At 37.4% G+C, this 16,479-nt stretch overlaps 1 protein-coding gene across 1 annotated transcript in view; it reads right to left on the bottom strand.

Annotated features, from left to right (window-relative positions):
• Nucleotides 1-16,479, bottom strand: part of GABRA1 (gamma-aminobutyric acid type A receptor subunit alpha1) — a 55,848-nt gene that overhangs the window by 23,488 nt on the left and 15,881 nt on the right. Inside the window, exons 5-7 of the mRNA XM_084635661.1 lie at nucleotides 11,487-11,707; nucleotides 8,796-8,878; nucleotides 2,522-2,665 (exon numbers count right to left, since the gene is read on the bottom strand). Of these exons, the coding sequence (XP_084491787.1) occupies nucleotides 2,522-2,665; nucleotides 8,796-8,878; nucleotides 11,487-11,707 (448 nt within the window). The remainder of the gene's footprint in view (nucleotides 1-2,521; nucleotides 2,666-8,795; nucleotides 8,879-11,486; nucleotides 11,708-16,479) is intronic.

Here is a 16,479-nt window from a genome sequence, read left to right as displayed (position 1 = left end):
TTCAGTGAGAGTTTTGCTAAGTAAAATGTGAGTCCTCAGTCATTCTCTATTACGTCTGCACTCAGATCTGGCCCTTCTCTGTAGAATGGGGAGAGGTTAAATTCCTCTACGGCTCCATCCCTTCCTTGTTGGTACCCTGCAAAAAGACCTCCACAGGGATCGCAGATACACACGTGGGGAGGAAGTGAGCCAGAGACAAAAATGGGGCCTAGGAAGGGCAAGAATCATTCATTCATGAAGTCCTAAAGGGGATTTATGCTGTAGAGGTCATGCTGTATTGTGGAAACCCCTTTTGTGGGTGGTCAAAGAAAGAGCCACATGTGGAGTATTGCCAAGCATCATGACCCCGTTGGAATCTGCACTGTCTGGGATCTCGAGGGGGGCAGGACATCCAAAAGCAAGGCTTGAGGCACACGACTTCCTCAGAAATATCCCTGGCCTCTGGCATTCCCAAGATACATGGGAATGAGGCAGAACCCTCTGCTTTGTCCTTTCGGGGAGGGAGAGGGCAATCTAGCTTTCCTTCTTACCCATCTACTAGGTACTGAAATTCAGATGAAACATCATGAGGAAGTCTCACAGAATTTTCCTCCCATAGATCCCCTGTTGAGGTCAGTTCTACAAGACAGGGCAGCAGTGGCTAGAGTAAGGAGCTTAGGATGTGATCCTTATTGTTTATCACTTTTATTGGCCTTTAGCACAGAAACCTTGGGTGACATTCTGGCCCCACACAAGTAAATGGCAAAGCTACTACTGATTTCAATTAGGCTAGGATTTCACCCTTTGTCTTTTTATTTGCCTGTGAAGCACCTTGTACGCCTTTAGCACTACATAACAAACAACCATTATTAATACATTTTAAACAGCTCTCTTAATTTTGTTTTGATATTATTGCACACTTGAACTCCTTATTTCTTCTGCTTAAGCTGTATCATTCCTGATGGAACTGATGAAATAATTCTTGAGCAGTGATTTGAATTTTACATTCTGTTTAGTTTTCTAGAGTGGACCTGCAAGTATCCTAGCAGATCCTTTTTTGTTCTGAAATGTAGTTGACTCACTAGGTCTGTTTGTAAATTCCCGAAGCTGTGTAGTCACGGGAAGACTGTATTAGAGGGCTCACTCTCAGTGCACTGTTTTTGTGAATAACATTAAAAAAGCTCTTTATTTATTCAGGTGTAAATGTACTACTGTAATTGATCCACTGGTTCTGTCACTTTCAATATAATGTGGGTACTTCTCCTAATGGAGCAATTCTTTATGATCCATTGACCATTCAATCCCATCAACAGTGTCATAGCTTGTTGATACCCAACTTTCAGCTTAATACTGCTTTTAAGAACTAGCCAAAATAAATAAATTAAAGCTATTTGAAATGAATGCTGAGCAGTGGAAGAGCAAAATTTTTCATTCTGCCCAGAAATCATAGCCATATGATACTATGATGGTGAGTGAGTATTGTTTGTTTATGCCTGACAGCAAATAGTTTTGCACTGGAAATTAACAGATCAGATTTAAACATCTGTAAGTAGCACCAAAAATAAAAATACTTTGCACTTATCTGTAGTAACTTCAATTAGGGGATCTCAGAGCTTTTAAGATACAATAATATATTTAGAACTGAAGCACAGAAAAATATTTAATGACTTCCCTAAAGTCAGACAATAACGTCTGTGGTGGAGCTGGGACTTGAACCCAGATTTTCTGACTCATGATCAGGTTCCTTAAGTAAAAGCCTATTCTTCCATCATAGATTTCATGGGTGAACAAATAAAAGTTGGTGCCTTTTAATAGACTTCTACATCCCACATTTGGACTTTCCAATCAGCATTTACGCTTGTAAAACAAAATTTTTGCACCCAAAGTAACTGTTTGGGAGATGAAATATGAGATTTTAACACCCTTCTAGAGTGCTTATATTTCAAATTTTGTCTTTCTGTTATTAATATTAGAAGTCCATTTTAAGCCTACTTTATTGTAATTATGGAACTTTTGTTAATTCTAACCACAACTGTGCTTCAGTTCTCATGATATATTTAAAACAACAAACAGGTTTGCCTTCTGCCCTTATATGGCCCTTTATCTGGCATATAAGCTCCATATACAGTGATTTATAATGAAAAAAATATTTCTTCGCAAGATATTGTCCTTTCTCATAACAACTTGTAATTTTTCCCCCATTCATAGCAGGAAACTATAACAGTGAGAAGATAGAGAGATGATAAGAATGAGTTGAATACTTCCTTTTTGATATACATTACTATATTTCTTCTGCTTAGATACTGTTTGTCACTATTGTAGGCTTCCTATTGATAAAACATTTTAACCATCAGTTCAAGTGTGAAGATATTTACTGTACCAGAACACACTGCCATTTTAGATGTCAATGCCCTCCTATTTACAATCACTTTGCATTACAATTTTTATCTCTTTTACTTTTTAAGTTCTGTTCTGGCAGGTTAAAGCATCTTATCAATATAAATTTTTCTCACGCCCAACAAGACAATGCTTTATTACACACCTGTACTGGACTGAACAATTCCAGAGTCCACAGTTTGCCCCAGAAGATCATATTGGTTCAATCGAGAGCCATCTTCAGCCACAACCACAGACCTCGCTGGTTCCCTTGTCCATTCATACACAACCTCTGCTCTGGTATAGGCATCTAATTTAAAAGAAAAAATATTTCATTTCCTAGCCTTTTACATTATATTGCAAAGGTAGAGTACTGCCTTTTAAATCCAAGAGGAAGAAATCCATCTCTTCCCCATCCCATTCCTGATATTGAAAAGCCTGAGTATATCAGACTTTGTGCAGGAAACACCAAGCGGGGATGAGGCATTAAATCTGCATCCCTTCATTCATGGGCATGCCAAGGACCACTTCCATTTTTCTAGCTTCCAGACCATGATGGGAGACAGCAGCCAGATCCCTCTGTACCTATATGCATTGTGGGTTGGGCCACGGGGTCCAAATAAACCTCCCCCAGCTAAGCTTCAATGGTCTCCTTTTCGTCAGCATGATTAGAACTCTACCGTCTGCATGGACACCCCATCTGTAGACCATCATTTCCCACTCACCCTGTTTTATGAGACTTAAGTGGCACAGAGGCCACAAATTCATCTAAGCCCAGACAGGCCTCCACGCTGGACTATATTATCAGTTTGTATGCAACACGTTGGGGTGTAAATATATCTTGCACTAGCATGACATGCACTTACTGTCTGTGTGGACCCTTCAGAACACTAGAGTGCTTTGATCTACCCCGCTTTGAAATTAGAGTAGATCAAAGCACACTACGGAACTTTTAGTGCTTGGCAGTAGGGTCGGCATAGACAGTGCATGGCAGGATAGTGTGGGATAGATTTACATTCCAGCTTGCCATGCACTAACTGCTCATATAGACAAGCCCTGAGACTGCCTGGGCCTGGATGACTCTGAACTATGCTGAATATCTTTTTCTATACCTGCTATCTCTGGAGAGTGCTGAAAGTCCTTATCTTTGTTCACACTTACTTACATTTATATACTTAACAAAAAGAAAGAAAACAAGCTTTGCAGTTCACTATAGACTCTCTTCCCATTCTCTGCAATCCAGTTTAAGTCTAGTGTGTTACAGAAATGAATCAGTGGTATTACACACATAGCATTGCATTGCATGTTCCAGTCAAGTATTTGTGTCCTGTAATGACTAGGTCACTAAGCAAAAATCAAACTATATGTGAATATTTTTTTCTCTTCATGTTGTAAATGATTCATCCATCATTTTTCCTGGTATAGTATTCTGCAATCTAATGGACCTCACTTAGAGCACTTAGTGTGGGAGCATGTCTGTGCAAGTTTGGGAGTGGCAAGTGGCTAGGAGAGCCTGGCATCTTATTTACGTGACCTCACTTGTGGGCTAATAGCTTACTGTATCAGTACATAAGATGTACTTGGAAGCTGAGAAGATGGAGTTGATAGAGAGTGGTGATAAAAGGAATTTTATGGGGTTTGCTCCTGCACCATTAAAGGGACCGTTGCCATTTGTCAGTGCACTGACTTCCACTGGAGTTGGATCAGCCATTAATAGCGTACATTATTTCAAAGTAACAATGTAAATAAGTGGTAACTTTATTGGAAACCATGGTAAATGCAAAATCATGTCCTAGTAACTGTGCAATTAATTCATACATGCAAACATTTTCCCATTAATCTGTATCAGCATAATGGAAAGGTGAAAATATTATTCCTCAATTGAAAGCACTCTACTAATTCTGGAGTATGAGGACAGGTTGGAAGACAAGGGTCTGAATTTCAAAAGTGCTGAGAACCCAAAACTCCATTAGAAGTCAGTGAGAGTTTTGGGTTCTCTGCCTTCTGAAAATCAGTTTGTCTTTTCAAATAACTACAGTATTACAGATTCATAGACTCATAGAACCATGGGATTAGACGGGACCACAAGGATCATCTACTTTAACCCCCTGCCAAGATACAGGATTTGTTGTGTCTAAACAATCCAAGACAGGTGGCTATCCAGCCTCCTTTGTAAAACATCCAGTGAAGGAGCTTCCACATACTTTCTGGGCAGTCTGTTTCATTGTCCTACTGTTCTTACAGTTAAGAAGTTTTTCCTAAGATTTAATCAAAATCTGCTGTGTTTTAGTTTGTACCCATTGCCTCTTGTCCTGCCCTCTGTGGCAAAAGAGAACAATTTTTCTCCATCTTTTATATGGCAGCCTTTCAAGAATTTGAAGACCACTATCATGTCCCCCATTAATCTCCTCTGTTCTAAACTAAACATACCCACTTCCTTCAGCCTTTGCTCATATGGCTTGCATTCCATCCCTTTGATCATCTTTGTCGCTCGCCTCTGGATCCTTTCCAGTTTCTCTACATCCTTTCTACACATTGGTGACCAAAATTGGACACTGTACTTCAGCTGAGGCCTAACCAGTGTGGAGAAGAGAGTTGTCAGCTTTGATTTCAAATTCATTTTGTAACTCCTCCCCCCCCAGAAGGTAGAGATGCAGGTATTAGATAAATGACAACATATGACCTATGCCCTTATTGCCACTGCTGCTTTCCTGAGTGACTTTGGTTTTATATGAATGGAAAATGTTAACTGAACTGACAATCAGATTTTGTGCATAGAGGTGAGGAGAACATCTGCCTTTCTGATATCGTCCTTGCCAGCATATGCCTTTCTGTTGTTCCAGAAGCCTCTTAAGCATTTGTTATAAAGTGCCGCAGTCAACTGGAACCTCCTCCTGCTTAGGATGATATTTTGGCAAGTTATTTTAGTTTTGGAGCATTTACTGGCCTTGACAACATGGGCAGAATCCATGGAATATATGTGCCACCCCCATTGCTGTGAGACCTTTCTAGAATCAGTTCCAGAAAGAAGTATATAATGATGGAGGAAATGAAAAAGCTCTTGTCCAGCACAATTCAATCCAGACATTGCTGGGCAATCACTGCTGTGTCAAGCCATTAGCTGTAATAATAAGATTTTAGTTTATGGAATGGTTTTTGTGACCACGAGAAGCCTTTATTCAGGCTAATATTCTCTTAGGTTCATTCAGACACGCTATGTGATTTAGTCAAAATATGCAGTGTTGGTGGTCCATGAGTATTGAAATAGACCTCCCAACTTACGGGTAAGTGTAAAGCCTGGCCTCCTTTTTCCTGAGTATAAATCTCACCACAGAAAACTATGGTCAAGTTTAGACATCTTCCCACCTTCATGTGTGATAACACGTTTCTTTTCCAAATAAAAATGACCTGGAAACTGTATCACTCACCGGATAGCATGGCAAAAGATTTCCAATACTCTTAGATAATTCAGAAACTGCTGAAACTAATATGGTAATAATGGAAATGAGACTGCATCATGAATGCATTTTGCTCTATCTATGTATGTTTAAACCCCCCAGGCTTGGGTGTCAGCAAGGTAAATAGAAGAAAAAAAATTGAGATTCAGGGAGACAATGGGCTAATAAACTAGGCTTTAACGTCAAAGTATGGCTGGTCAGAAAACAAGAATTTTGTTTCATGACAAATTTAAAGGTTTTGACATTTGTTTTTGTTCCACAATGGAATGAACCAAAGACCTTTTACATTTTTTTCTGAATTTTATACCCCAGAACAGCCAATAGTCAGGATAAAGTCAAACAAAACAGGGACTTGAAGCTGAGTCACCCTCATGCAAAGTGAGTGCCCTAACTACCAGGCTATTGGCTATTCTGAGATCTTGGTTGCTCTCATTTTGGCCAGAAAATCCATCCTAAACCTTAAAAACTGATACATTTTTGCTAACTTTGGTGGGGGGGTGGTTTGATAAAACAGCATTTTCCTAGGAAAAAAACATTCCATCAAAAAATTCTTAACAAGTTCTAATTCTGAGACCTTAGCTCCAATCCTAGGGCCATATCATCCTCTCTGGGGAAATGAGTGTAGCATACTGGAAACTGTCAAAGTTTTCTCCTTATCATGCCATTTAGGAAGAAATGTTTGCCATCTCACCCCCACGATATGATTCACCTTCTTCAGGGAACAGGTAGTGATTTCAGATCCCTGAAGACCAGGGAATTCTTTATAGAGGACCTGTGCCCCCACAATAACTCCAAGCTACTATATAAGCCAGCGACTTGGTAGCTTAGCTTTTTCTAGCCACCACACTTGGAAGCCAGCTTAAAGTGGGGGTTCTACTTCACCAAGCATCTTAATGATGACTGGATCACCATTAACTGATTCACAAAGTCTCTGCAAGTTTGGTGTTGAGATGATATTGCACAGATTAGCTATAACCTTTATTCATGCCTCCAAAACTACAAAAGCCCAGTCTCCAGGGAGCTTCAGAGCAGCAGAAGTGGAATGATGCCAGGAAGGCAGCACTCCTTTTCTCAGAGGAAATTCATTTTGTGCCCTCAAAGGGATACCATTTCTTGTACATTTTACAAAACAGTCAATATATTTGATAGTGCCTTGCACAAGAGTCTGAGACTGAAGTAGCAGGGCTGTTAAAGTTCACTGTGTGTTTTGGTCATGGAGTTTTGTGAAGGAAGCTTGGAACATACAAACACACTTCATATCTAGCTCCAAATAGCAGACACTCTTCTTACTGAAGTCATTAGGTAAAACTCCCATTGACATCACTGCAGGATCTGACCCCTACTCCCTAGTTAGTTCATTTGAAGAGCAATCATACACACTGATGATAATAAAAATAATGAAGTATAGGGCAGAGTATAGGGCAGAGGAAACATGATCAGAGCCATAAATAATACATCTAAAGATATTATTGTTTGTTTTATTTTAATTTTGTATTAAGGATTCTATATTTGTACATGCATTCATTTTATCTATCCTGCTTTCATCCTTATTTTGTTTGTATCTACAGAGAATTCCTTTCCCATTTGCTTGTGAGAACTTGCCTTGTACATCTGAAAATCCAAACACTTTGTAAGGTAAACAGCCAGCCAGAGAGAGCCTAGACTAGAATAGAGACTCTTGAAAGAACATTCAAAACAAATTAAACATATTTGGTAGGCTTCCTGGTGGCTCAGTTTTTTCAGAACACTTGTAGTCACATGCCCTATTATAGTTGGAGGTTTTATTTATTTTCTTCTGATTCACAGGAGATAGTGAGAAATGTTTCCTGGAAGAGCTGAAAGAAAGTTTGGCATTCAAAAGGTACCAAATTCTGGCCAGCTGCACTAAAAGTTACTAAGCTTTTTATTCTCTGAATCCCAGCACTATTCAAAATTGTGTGTAGAAGACTGGTAGCTGCCTAGAGGCTATAGATCAATCCTTTCTTAGAGTAAATATAGGACCATTCATTTCAAAGTAAATTATCACATTGTCTGGTACCCAGTGAGGAATTAATTGAATGAATAATTATCCATTATCAGTGAAATGACCCATTTCTACTGGAAAGAGAAATAGCCATTGAGGAAACAATTTGTATCCTATTAAATGTGCACTCATTTTGTCATCTTTTTTTTATGTTGAACTAGATGAAATAAAATCCTCCTGTTATTTTTTCTGATCCAAGCACTTTCTCACACTTCAGCTTTTTGATATGTGTACTTTATTAAATTATTTTAAAATAATATCTTTATCTGCAAAATGGGAATATTTGTGATGGATGACTCTCAAAAGAGTCAAGAGTTTGGTCTCAGCCAGGATGCTTACCTAAACTAAACTTCTTCAGTGAAATCCTGGTCCCATTTAAGACAGCAGCAAAACTCCAATTGACATTAACAGGATTCAATTTTCAACCCATAAATCTGCTCATCTGAGCTAGAAATCTTGAAAGAATGGGACTCTCTCATGAGATTTGTAACAGCTTTATCTCCAGAAGTGCGACAAGATCACCTTCTTTTCATTATACCTCTGCTTTAGTTTCAATTTTTAAAAAGAGATGGAAATATTTGCACATCTTAGAAAAGAATTGATTTGTATTTGATTTCAAAAATGTGCAAATTTGGGGGGAAGAGGTTCACTTTTATCTGAATCAGTTCATCCATCCATGGATCTATATTACTGATCTTACTCATTCTCAAACTAAAATTCAGTTGCAGTCAAGCTTAAAGTGGGTTTCTGTATGCCATGCTGCAACTACGTCTTTGGAGTGTAGCCATTTATCTCTTTGGCTGATGCCTAGACAAGATGTTGGATTATATTTAGTCATGTAGAAAATGTTCATTTAAAAAAAATGGGAAAGATTTTTAAATAATCTTCTGCTCTGATCTGATGTGAAATATTTGTAAGGTGGCCTTAAAAGGGGGAACCTGAGTTAAAAATAAACTTACAGCTTCCAAATTTCAATGGGCAAGCATGTGCATCCATTGGAAAGTCTTCTAAATGCATTGGACATTCTGCTCTCACAGTCAATCTACAATGGATTCATAAGCAAAAGAAAATATTATAGGTTCATGCAGTTAACAAACAAAATTATATATACAATTATATAAAAGAATATGTCATAAATACAATTATAAAATACATTTGCTAAGTGAGTAACAAGAGAAATCCAAAGAATTCTTGTCATCGTTCACAAACTTCTAAAAGACGGTTTGGAACAACTTTTTTAAAATGTGACTTTTTTTTTCAGTCTTGCTGTAAATCTTTGCTCAGCTCTAGATGTTGCTTGACTGGCCTGAAATCTTCCACAAGTCTTCTAATATTGTTTAATTTGTTCCTGGAGTCTTTACTCAGGCAAAATTCTCATGAACAATAACGGGAGTTTTGCCTGAGTAATGGGAGTATCAGGACAATAATGGACAACATGTTAAAGAGCTTGTTTAGTTTCCTCTTCAGTAGCTTTTTGTTTGGCCAATTTTCCAGTTACTTAATATCATCAGCCACGGGCATCAGATGTTGCAAAATAAGCCTTCATTTCATATAAAAGATACTATACAATATGGACCTGACACATGGTTCACTGGCATTAATGAGATGCTTTCCACTGAGTTCAATGGGCATTATATTAGGCCCTTTTTTTCTTGACATCTGCCTCAGTTTGGTAATGAACCAAAATCAATAGATTGGTGCAAACATTGCAGGAAAGTTGACAACCCAGGAAGAATGAACTGGCCGTGTAGGTTTGAAAACAGACTTCCCCATAAAGTTTTCAAAATTATTTTATTTGGTAGGCCACAGTAAATGATTCCTGAGGCCACACAGAAAGTTTGAACACCCACTTCTTAAATTGCAATTGACTGTTCCACTGAACATGAAATAGAAATGGAGTTCTATAGATGCATTTTTCCCATTTTAAGCACAGTTCTTTAGAATGTCCAGTACCAATTTGTTAAAGAGATGTATTGGTGATAATGACAACCCAACAGAGTCAGACATTCATTATATAACATAAGGTTCAGACATTAAGAAATTATATTAAGATAGATCACATACTTCTTACTCTGACAAAACTTTCACTGCCTTCATATTATATACTTCTGTAATCTCTCAACAACATAAACACTTGGGGTAAAATCCTGACCTTATTGAAATGGTTCTAATGTGGTTTGAGGATTGAAATGTACTTAAAATGAAAACCTTGTTGTTGGTGCATTATATTGGGATAAATTCAAGCTCCTGATTGATAAAAATAAAGATCTGATCGGCTTGGATGCAAAAATATTGCTCACTAAGACAGGTAAAATAGAGAAGGCTTATGACAACAGGATTTATATTGTCCCTGAAAAAGTCAAGCACCACACATCAGCAAGGAAAGGACTGTAATGATTGAATACCATATAGCAATTGCATGCATGCACTTTTACAAGTGAAAGGTGAGGAAGACAGAAATAATAATGGCTAAAAGGACATATTTGAACAGTGCACTGCAAAGTGATGCTCTTGTGTATTAGGTTCCCAACATCCAAGAATTTGGGGAGACAAGAAAAATTGACCTGAACTTGTATCCCTGCCAGCCGAAAAGGTCTGACTCCAGCTTAGACAGTATTGAAAGATGTTTCAGAATAAATTGAACATATTTGACATGCTCCCAGGAGCATGGAGATTTGGATTTCTCAAAACACTGGGGACACCTGTCCCCTTTTTAAACATTTTTAGAGGTGTTAAAAGAAATCTCAGTACTCACACAAGTATCAATCTGACCAGCTTGATTAGTCTAAAGAATTATTTTATACTTTGAATCATAGACAAAACCTGTAGACTGGCAACTGTCTAGATGCCAAAAACAAGAATACAAGCAAACCAGAAAACAACATTCTTTTCCGATTGTTTGTTATAAAGCTTTTCAGTCCAAATCTTTGTGTTCTATAACAATGCATGGAATTAATTTGTTATTTACTTTGCTGAATAGCATTTAGCACAAGTTCATCATTATCCAAATTATCCATGAGTAGAATGATACATTGCTAATAAAAAGAGTAATGTCTATCAATGAAACAACATGTTCCCCAATATTTTCACAAATTCTTCAGACCACTTGGTTTTCCTGTTATGTCTAAAACAATGAATGTCCATTTTTAGACTATAATGTCCTATATTTCCCCTGGAACAAGGAAAGTGTGCAAAAACCTCTGTGCCCTCATTTTTCTAGTCCTCAGAGTCTGTTTTCCATAGTACTCAAAAAAAATCTTTACATTTTAGGCCCAGTTCACTAGAATGTGAGTAGCAAACTTTCAGGCTTCATTGTGCTTTTAGGCTGGGATTCTCAAAAGCAACTCCAATTTCAGGTCCATTAAAAGCTAGTTGATGCTATAGGCCTAATTCCCTTAGGTGCCTTTCAAAAATCACAGCAGAGAGTGTAAAAATGGCCATGGTATAGCATGAGAAAAAAAATTATATTGTAAACTCCTGAATTTAAGTCAATTATTGTGTGGCCTATTGTGAAAATAATTAATAAGTCTAATATTCAAACATACAATTATCTTCAAAAAGAAATATTTCTCCATTCTGTTTGAGGGAATTGTACTGTAAAAAGTAGTAATTTCAAGTGAAATGAAAAAATGCTGTATTCTTATTCTTACCTCATTGTATACAGCAGTGTCCCATCCTCTGTAATTCGTAGTAGTTTGTTCGGCATCGTCATGTTGTGAGCCACTGATTTCTTTCCATTGTGGAAAAAAGTATCAGGTGTCCAAATCTTGCTGGCCATTAAATTATTTAGCCGGAGGACTGTCATGGGTCCTTTGAATTTTAGTCTCTCATCTCTCCAACTTTGACGGAAAAATACATCTATTGTATATTCCTAGAGCAATTCATACAACAGGAAAACTCTCAAGATGTCATATTTTTCCATACAAGTGTTTGACAGATAAACGTTTAGCATTTTTGTAAGAGCAAGATTATGAGACCAGTATAGCATGTCTAAAGATTGTTATTAAGATGGTTACAGCTTTGGTACTCATTTAAACTAAACAAATGTTAGGAAGAAACTTAGAAAGCATTATGGACAGCAAGTAATATATGAGTTTACAACAGATATGATATTTTGACTGCATATGCTGAAGCATTATGTAATAGAGTTGGAAACTATTTGTCTTTTGGTATAAAATAAACCTTTGTGAGACTGCACCTGGAATATTGCCTTCAATTCTAGCCCTATGTAGCCAAGTTGTGGGGGAGTTCAAGAGATCACTGAAAATTATGGCAGAAATGATTTATGAGGAAAGAGTGCAAGAGCTCAGTGCACAGAATCACTGGACTGTACAGAGAGAAGTCAAGGGAAGATTTGGACCAAACTTGTAGCTTGCCTAGGCAACAATTGAGGAGATGGGGGATGGGACGGGACACCTGATTCTCTCCTCATTTACAATAGTTTGAAAGTAGGGTATTACTCCTGATTTACATCAGTGTAAATGAGAGGAGAATTCATCCTTGACAGTAACCATTACTCATTAAGGAATGATTTTTTTTTTATCATGGCACAAAGCAGCATAACCAGAAGCAATAGGATGAAATTGCAAAACAGTTGTAATATATAAAAATATATATATCAGACAGTAAGATATATAAAATCATGGAATAGTTTCCAACAGGGAATGATAGAAAAGATTTAATATTAGAAATAATAATGGCTAAAAGGACATATTTGAACAATGCACTGCAAAAATAAATTAACCCTTTGTATCCACACAATAAATCACATAATTGATTAAGTATGATGATTAAGTATGATAATTATTTTTTAGGAAATAATCGTGTACTGACATGAGGCTAAACTATGTGACTTTAAACATCTCTTCCATCTGTAACTGCTATGATGCTGTGATTATTATGAAGCTATTGAAAAACACTACGATTTAAAATTACACTGTGCAATCATCCATTGTTTTTGGCTGAAGACTGAGTCTCCCCTTAGACTTTTTGACAAAGAACCAATGGCAAACCATGAAGGAAAATCACTGCCATCACTCAAAATATATAGACATATATTACACATACAAGTAACAGAACTACACATTTATCCAAGAATACAATCAGGAAAGACAGACACTCTGGAAAGAATAATGAAAGAAATTAGGTTCCACACCAGATTCCCGCATACCAGACCACCTTTACTCCTCCATTTATTTTTAACAAATGTTAGTATTTCATGGAGCAGAAACCATTGTGAGATGTTTTCTAATCAGTAAACTATCAGCTGCATTACAGGTTATTTAGATGGGAAAGGTTGCAGTATGTCTTTGTGTTTCATCTGTTATCTTGGTATGATATTCATAATCAAATTCCTTGCACATAGGCAAATGGTTTAGTCACATGTGGCTAAATGTTTCTTTAAGCCCTGATCCAGCAAGCCATTTTAGCATGTGCTTAATTCTAATCACATTAATATTTTTATTGTTTTCAGTCACCTACTGACTCCTACTCCATCCCACAACTGGGGGCAGGATTATTTGGCTTCAATGGGACTACTCACATGCTTCTAGTTAAGTACATGCTGAAGGGTTTTGCTGGATCAAGGCTCACATGAGGTACCACTTAAGTCAATGGGACTTTTGCCACTGACTTCAGTGGGGTCAGGATTTCACACCAATGTTTGTACCAAAGCAGAGGTGAGAGGGCTCAGTGGCTTATGAGCAGCAGGTGACAGGAGATTGTTGAGCTTTCATCATGTTCTCCGAGCTCTACCCAAAACTTCCTCCTACTCAAACGCGTGGTGAAAGATAAACACAGGAAACGACAGCCTTGCAGCATAGAAGCAATTGTTCACCCGCATCTGATACTGAGGAAAGGGAATACAATGGGATGACGTGAAAGTTTGGAAGGAGGAGACTAAGGAGCTCAATCAGTCACTGGATATTGGTGCAGGGGGATCTGAAGTTGAGAGAAGATCAGTTGTGTGACCAAATAATTTGATGGAAGAGGAACAAAAGCAGAGAGGAAGTATTTATGGATCTAGTCAGGCACTCTGCCCTTCCTGACTATAGGCTCCTCTACCCCGCAAAACCTTTTCCCAGAGCATTCACTGACGTTTAAAAATGAACATGCTTTGGCTATGCTCACACTTCATTAGGGTTAGCTATTCTTCTCAGATGAAAGCTATCAGAAAGCCAGTTTTAACATCAAATGGTCAGATCTTCTCACCAGAATGGGTGTGATTTCTGTGGCACGGGACATGACTTAACAGAGCAGGAAAATAGAGTTCCCAAAACTCTTTGCTGTAGTTCTAGTAAATATGTAGTTAAACAAGCCAGACAAGAATCAGACTGCACCATTCACAGCTAGGATTGGTCACATTTACATTAATGGGAATGTAATCAGAGAAAAATAAATTAACCCTTTGTATCCACACAATAATTCACATAATTGCCAAATATTTTAGGGTTGTTGCTTTCGGGAAGGCCTGTAAAGTCCAGAAAATAAATGATTTAATATTTTCTGTGTTTTCCTAATCCTATCTGCTGCCTCTCTCTGGCTATTATTTATTATTATTTGTTTGTTTGTACTGTTATTATTTTACGTATATTGCAGGAGCACCCAAAGGCTAGGCCCCATTGTGCTAGTTGCTATAGAAATATATAGGAAGACAGAATTTCTGCCCTGCGGAGCTTCGCATCTAAAAAACCATGGAAGATTTGGGGAAAGAGAGACAGACCATAGAAGGAAAATGACTGGGGTGATGGTAACCATATGCTATGTGTTCCATCTCTCTTTCTTCTTCCATGTTCATTTTACTTAGTATACAAATTTAGTATTAGGTGTTTCTAAGAGGGAGTAGTAGGGTCGGTGTCAACAGGCTACACAGTATTACTGGATTCCTGAAAGGTAGATGAGCAATAGGTGACATAACTAGCAACAATTCCTTAAACATTGAAATACACCTGCCTATGTGATACTGGTTCATAAACTCTAAGCCTCTACTGTAAATTTCATTTTATTAACAAATCAATGCATGTCTTTGCCCAAGATTAGTGTAGTGAAAATTAAGACTGTGGTGTATGTTTATAAAATTATTTTTAGGAACTATCCTATTTTTCATACCTCGTGGTTCCTCGTGCCACATAAATTCAGATATATTGATGTTGATATATTAGTTCTTTGTTTTAATATACACCGATGCTTAATTTTGAAAATAGATGATGTTAGGTTCTAGTATTATATTTTTACCCAAATGCCAAGTGTCATATAAAGATAGACATGTATCAAGTGTCAAATTAGCTTCAACTTGTATTCAATAATTAAATCACTTGAATCAACCAAATCTTAGTAACACAGAAAGTCCAGCTTTGGCATAGTCCTATATATATATATCAATAAGCCTACAAGCTGTCTTGATCTTAAGTTTATGCCATGAGAAGATCCCCAAATGTATTGCTCAACAGGGTGGCATCCACTGCTGGAATTCCACAATGAAACTGGCTACCCACATTCAGACAATAGTCTATCCAAGCAAATAAGTGGGGAAAATGTTCATAAATATTAATTCTAATTTTAAAATGATTTTTGATTGAATCACGTTCATTATCCTTTACTGTTTGCTTCCTATGAACATCTGAACCAACTTGCAAAAAGCAGCTAAGATTTTCAAAAGTGGCTAGTGATTTGGGGTGCTGAACCTGAGAGATTTTAAAGGATCCCAATTTTCAGAATGTGCTGGGCAGCCACCTTCTGAAAGTGAGGCCCCTTTAAGGTGTCCCATATTGAGCACTCAAAAATAGAGGCATCCTAAATCACTTTTGAAATCTAAACTGCTACATTTTTAGTTTAAAAGCCTAACTATTTACTGAAGATTAATTTCAAATTTCATACTAGTATTTAAAAAAAATACTTGGGTTGCCTTGTGTTGGCTGGTTATATCAATTAGCCAATCAGGGAAGAGAAGCAACTTGAAGCGACTTATCTAATTTATCAACAGAGTGCAAACTGTGACTAATAGCAGGATTAAACAAATTGCAGTCCAAGAAATTGCCATTGAAGTAATTTACTTATAATTTCAAATAACAAATAAATGTAAGAATTTCACAATCTGTTTGCAGTTTATATGCAAGTGGAAGAAAGGCAAAACTCACCAAATGCATTACTTGCTTTGAATTATTATTTCGGCTTTAGAGTTATCCACTCAATACAAGCAGCCTTTGTGCAGGTATGCCCCACTCTCCACTAGAAAGCAGCTGCTTCCCATCTTAGTGTGTGTGCACTGAGAACATCGGTCACTTGATCCACCCATTCTTCTGAATTACCTTTCACTGGAAAGGACTGAGCATCTAAAGGGGCAGTCAACTAGTTTGTGCAGCCCAACACACTGACACATCTGCCTGCTTTAATATCATCCTAAAAGAACTATCTGTTGCAGTTTTCAAATCAGTTGTAATGTGTAAATGCTATCATCCTCTTCGAGCAACATTAGAATGGTGGCATTGGGCAAAGTACCAAAAAGTGGCACATGAAAAATAACTAATTTTTGGAGAAACACTTTATCTATAATCCCATCATGGAATGCTACGTTGTTCAGCTAGAACCTTAATTAACTGCTGTGTAAGTGCAGCTGTAACTTTGGAGACTGGTCTAATTTATACA

This window comes from Lepidochelys olivacea, assembly GCF_965140295.1.
Source record: "Lepidochelys olivacea isolate rLepOli2 genome assembly, chromosome: 8".
Lineage (NCBI taxonomy): Eukaryota > Metazoa > Chordata > Testudines > Cheloniidae > Lepidochelys > Lepidochelys olivacea.
Note: the sequence above shows the minus strand (reverse complement) of the source record. Positions and strands in the feature narration are given on the sequence as shown.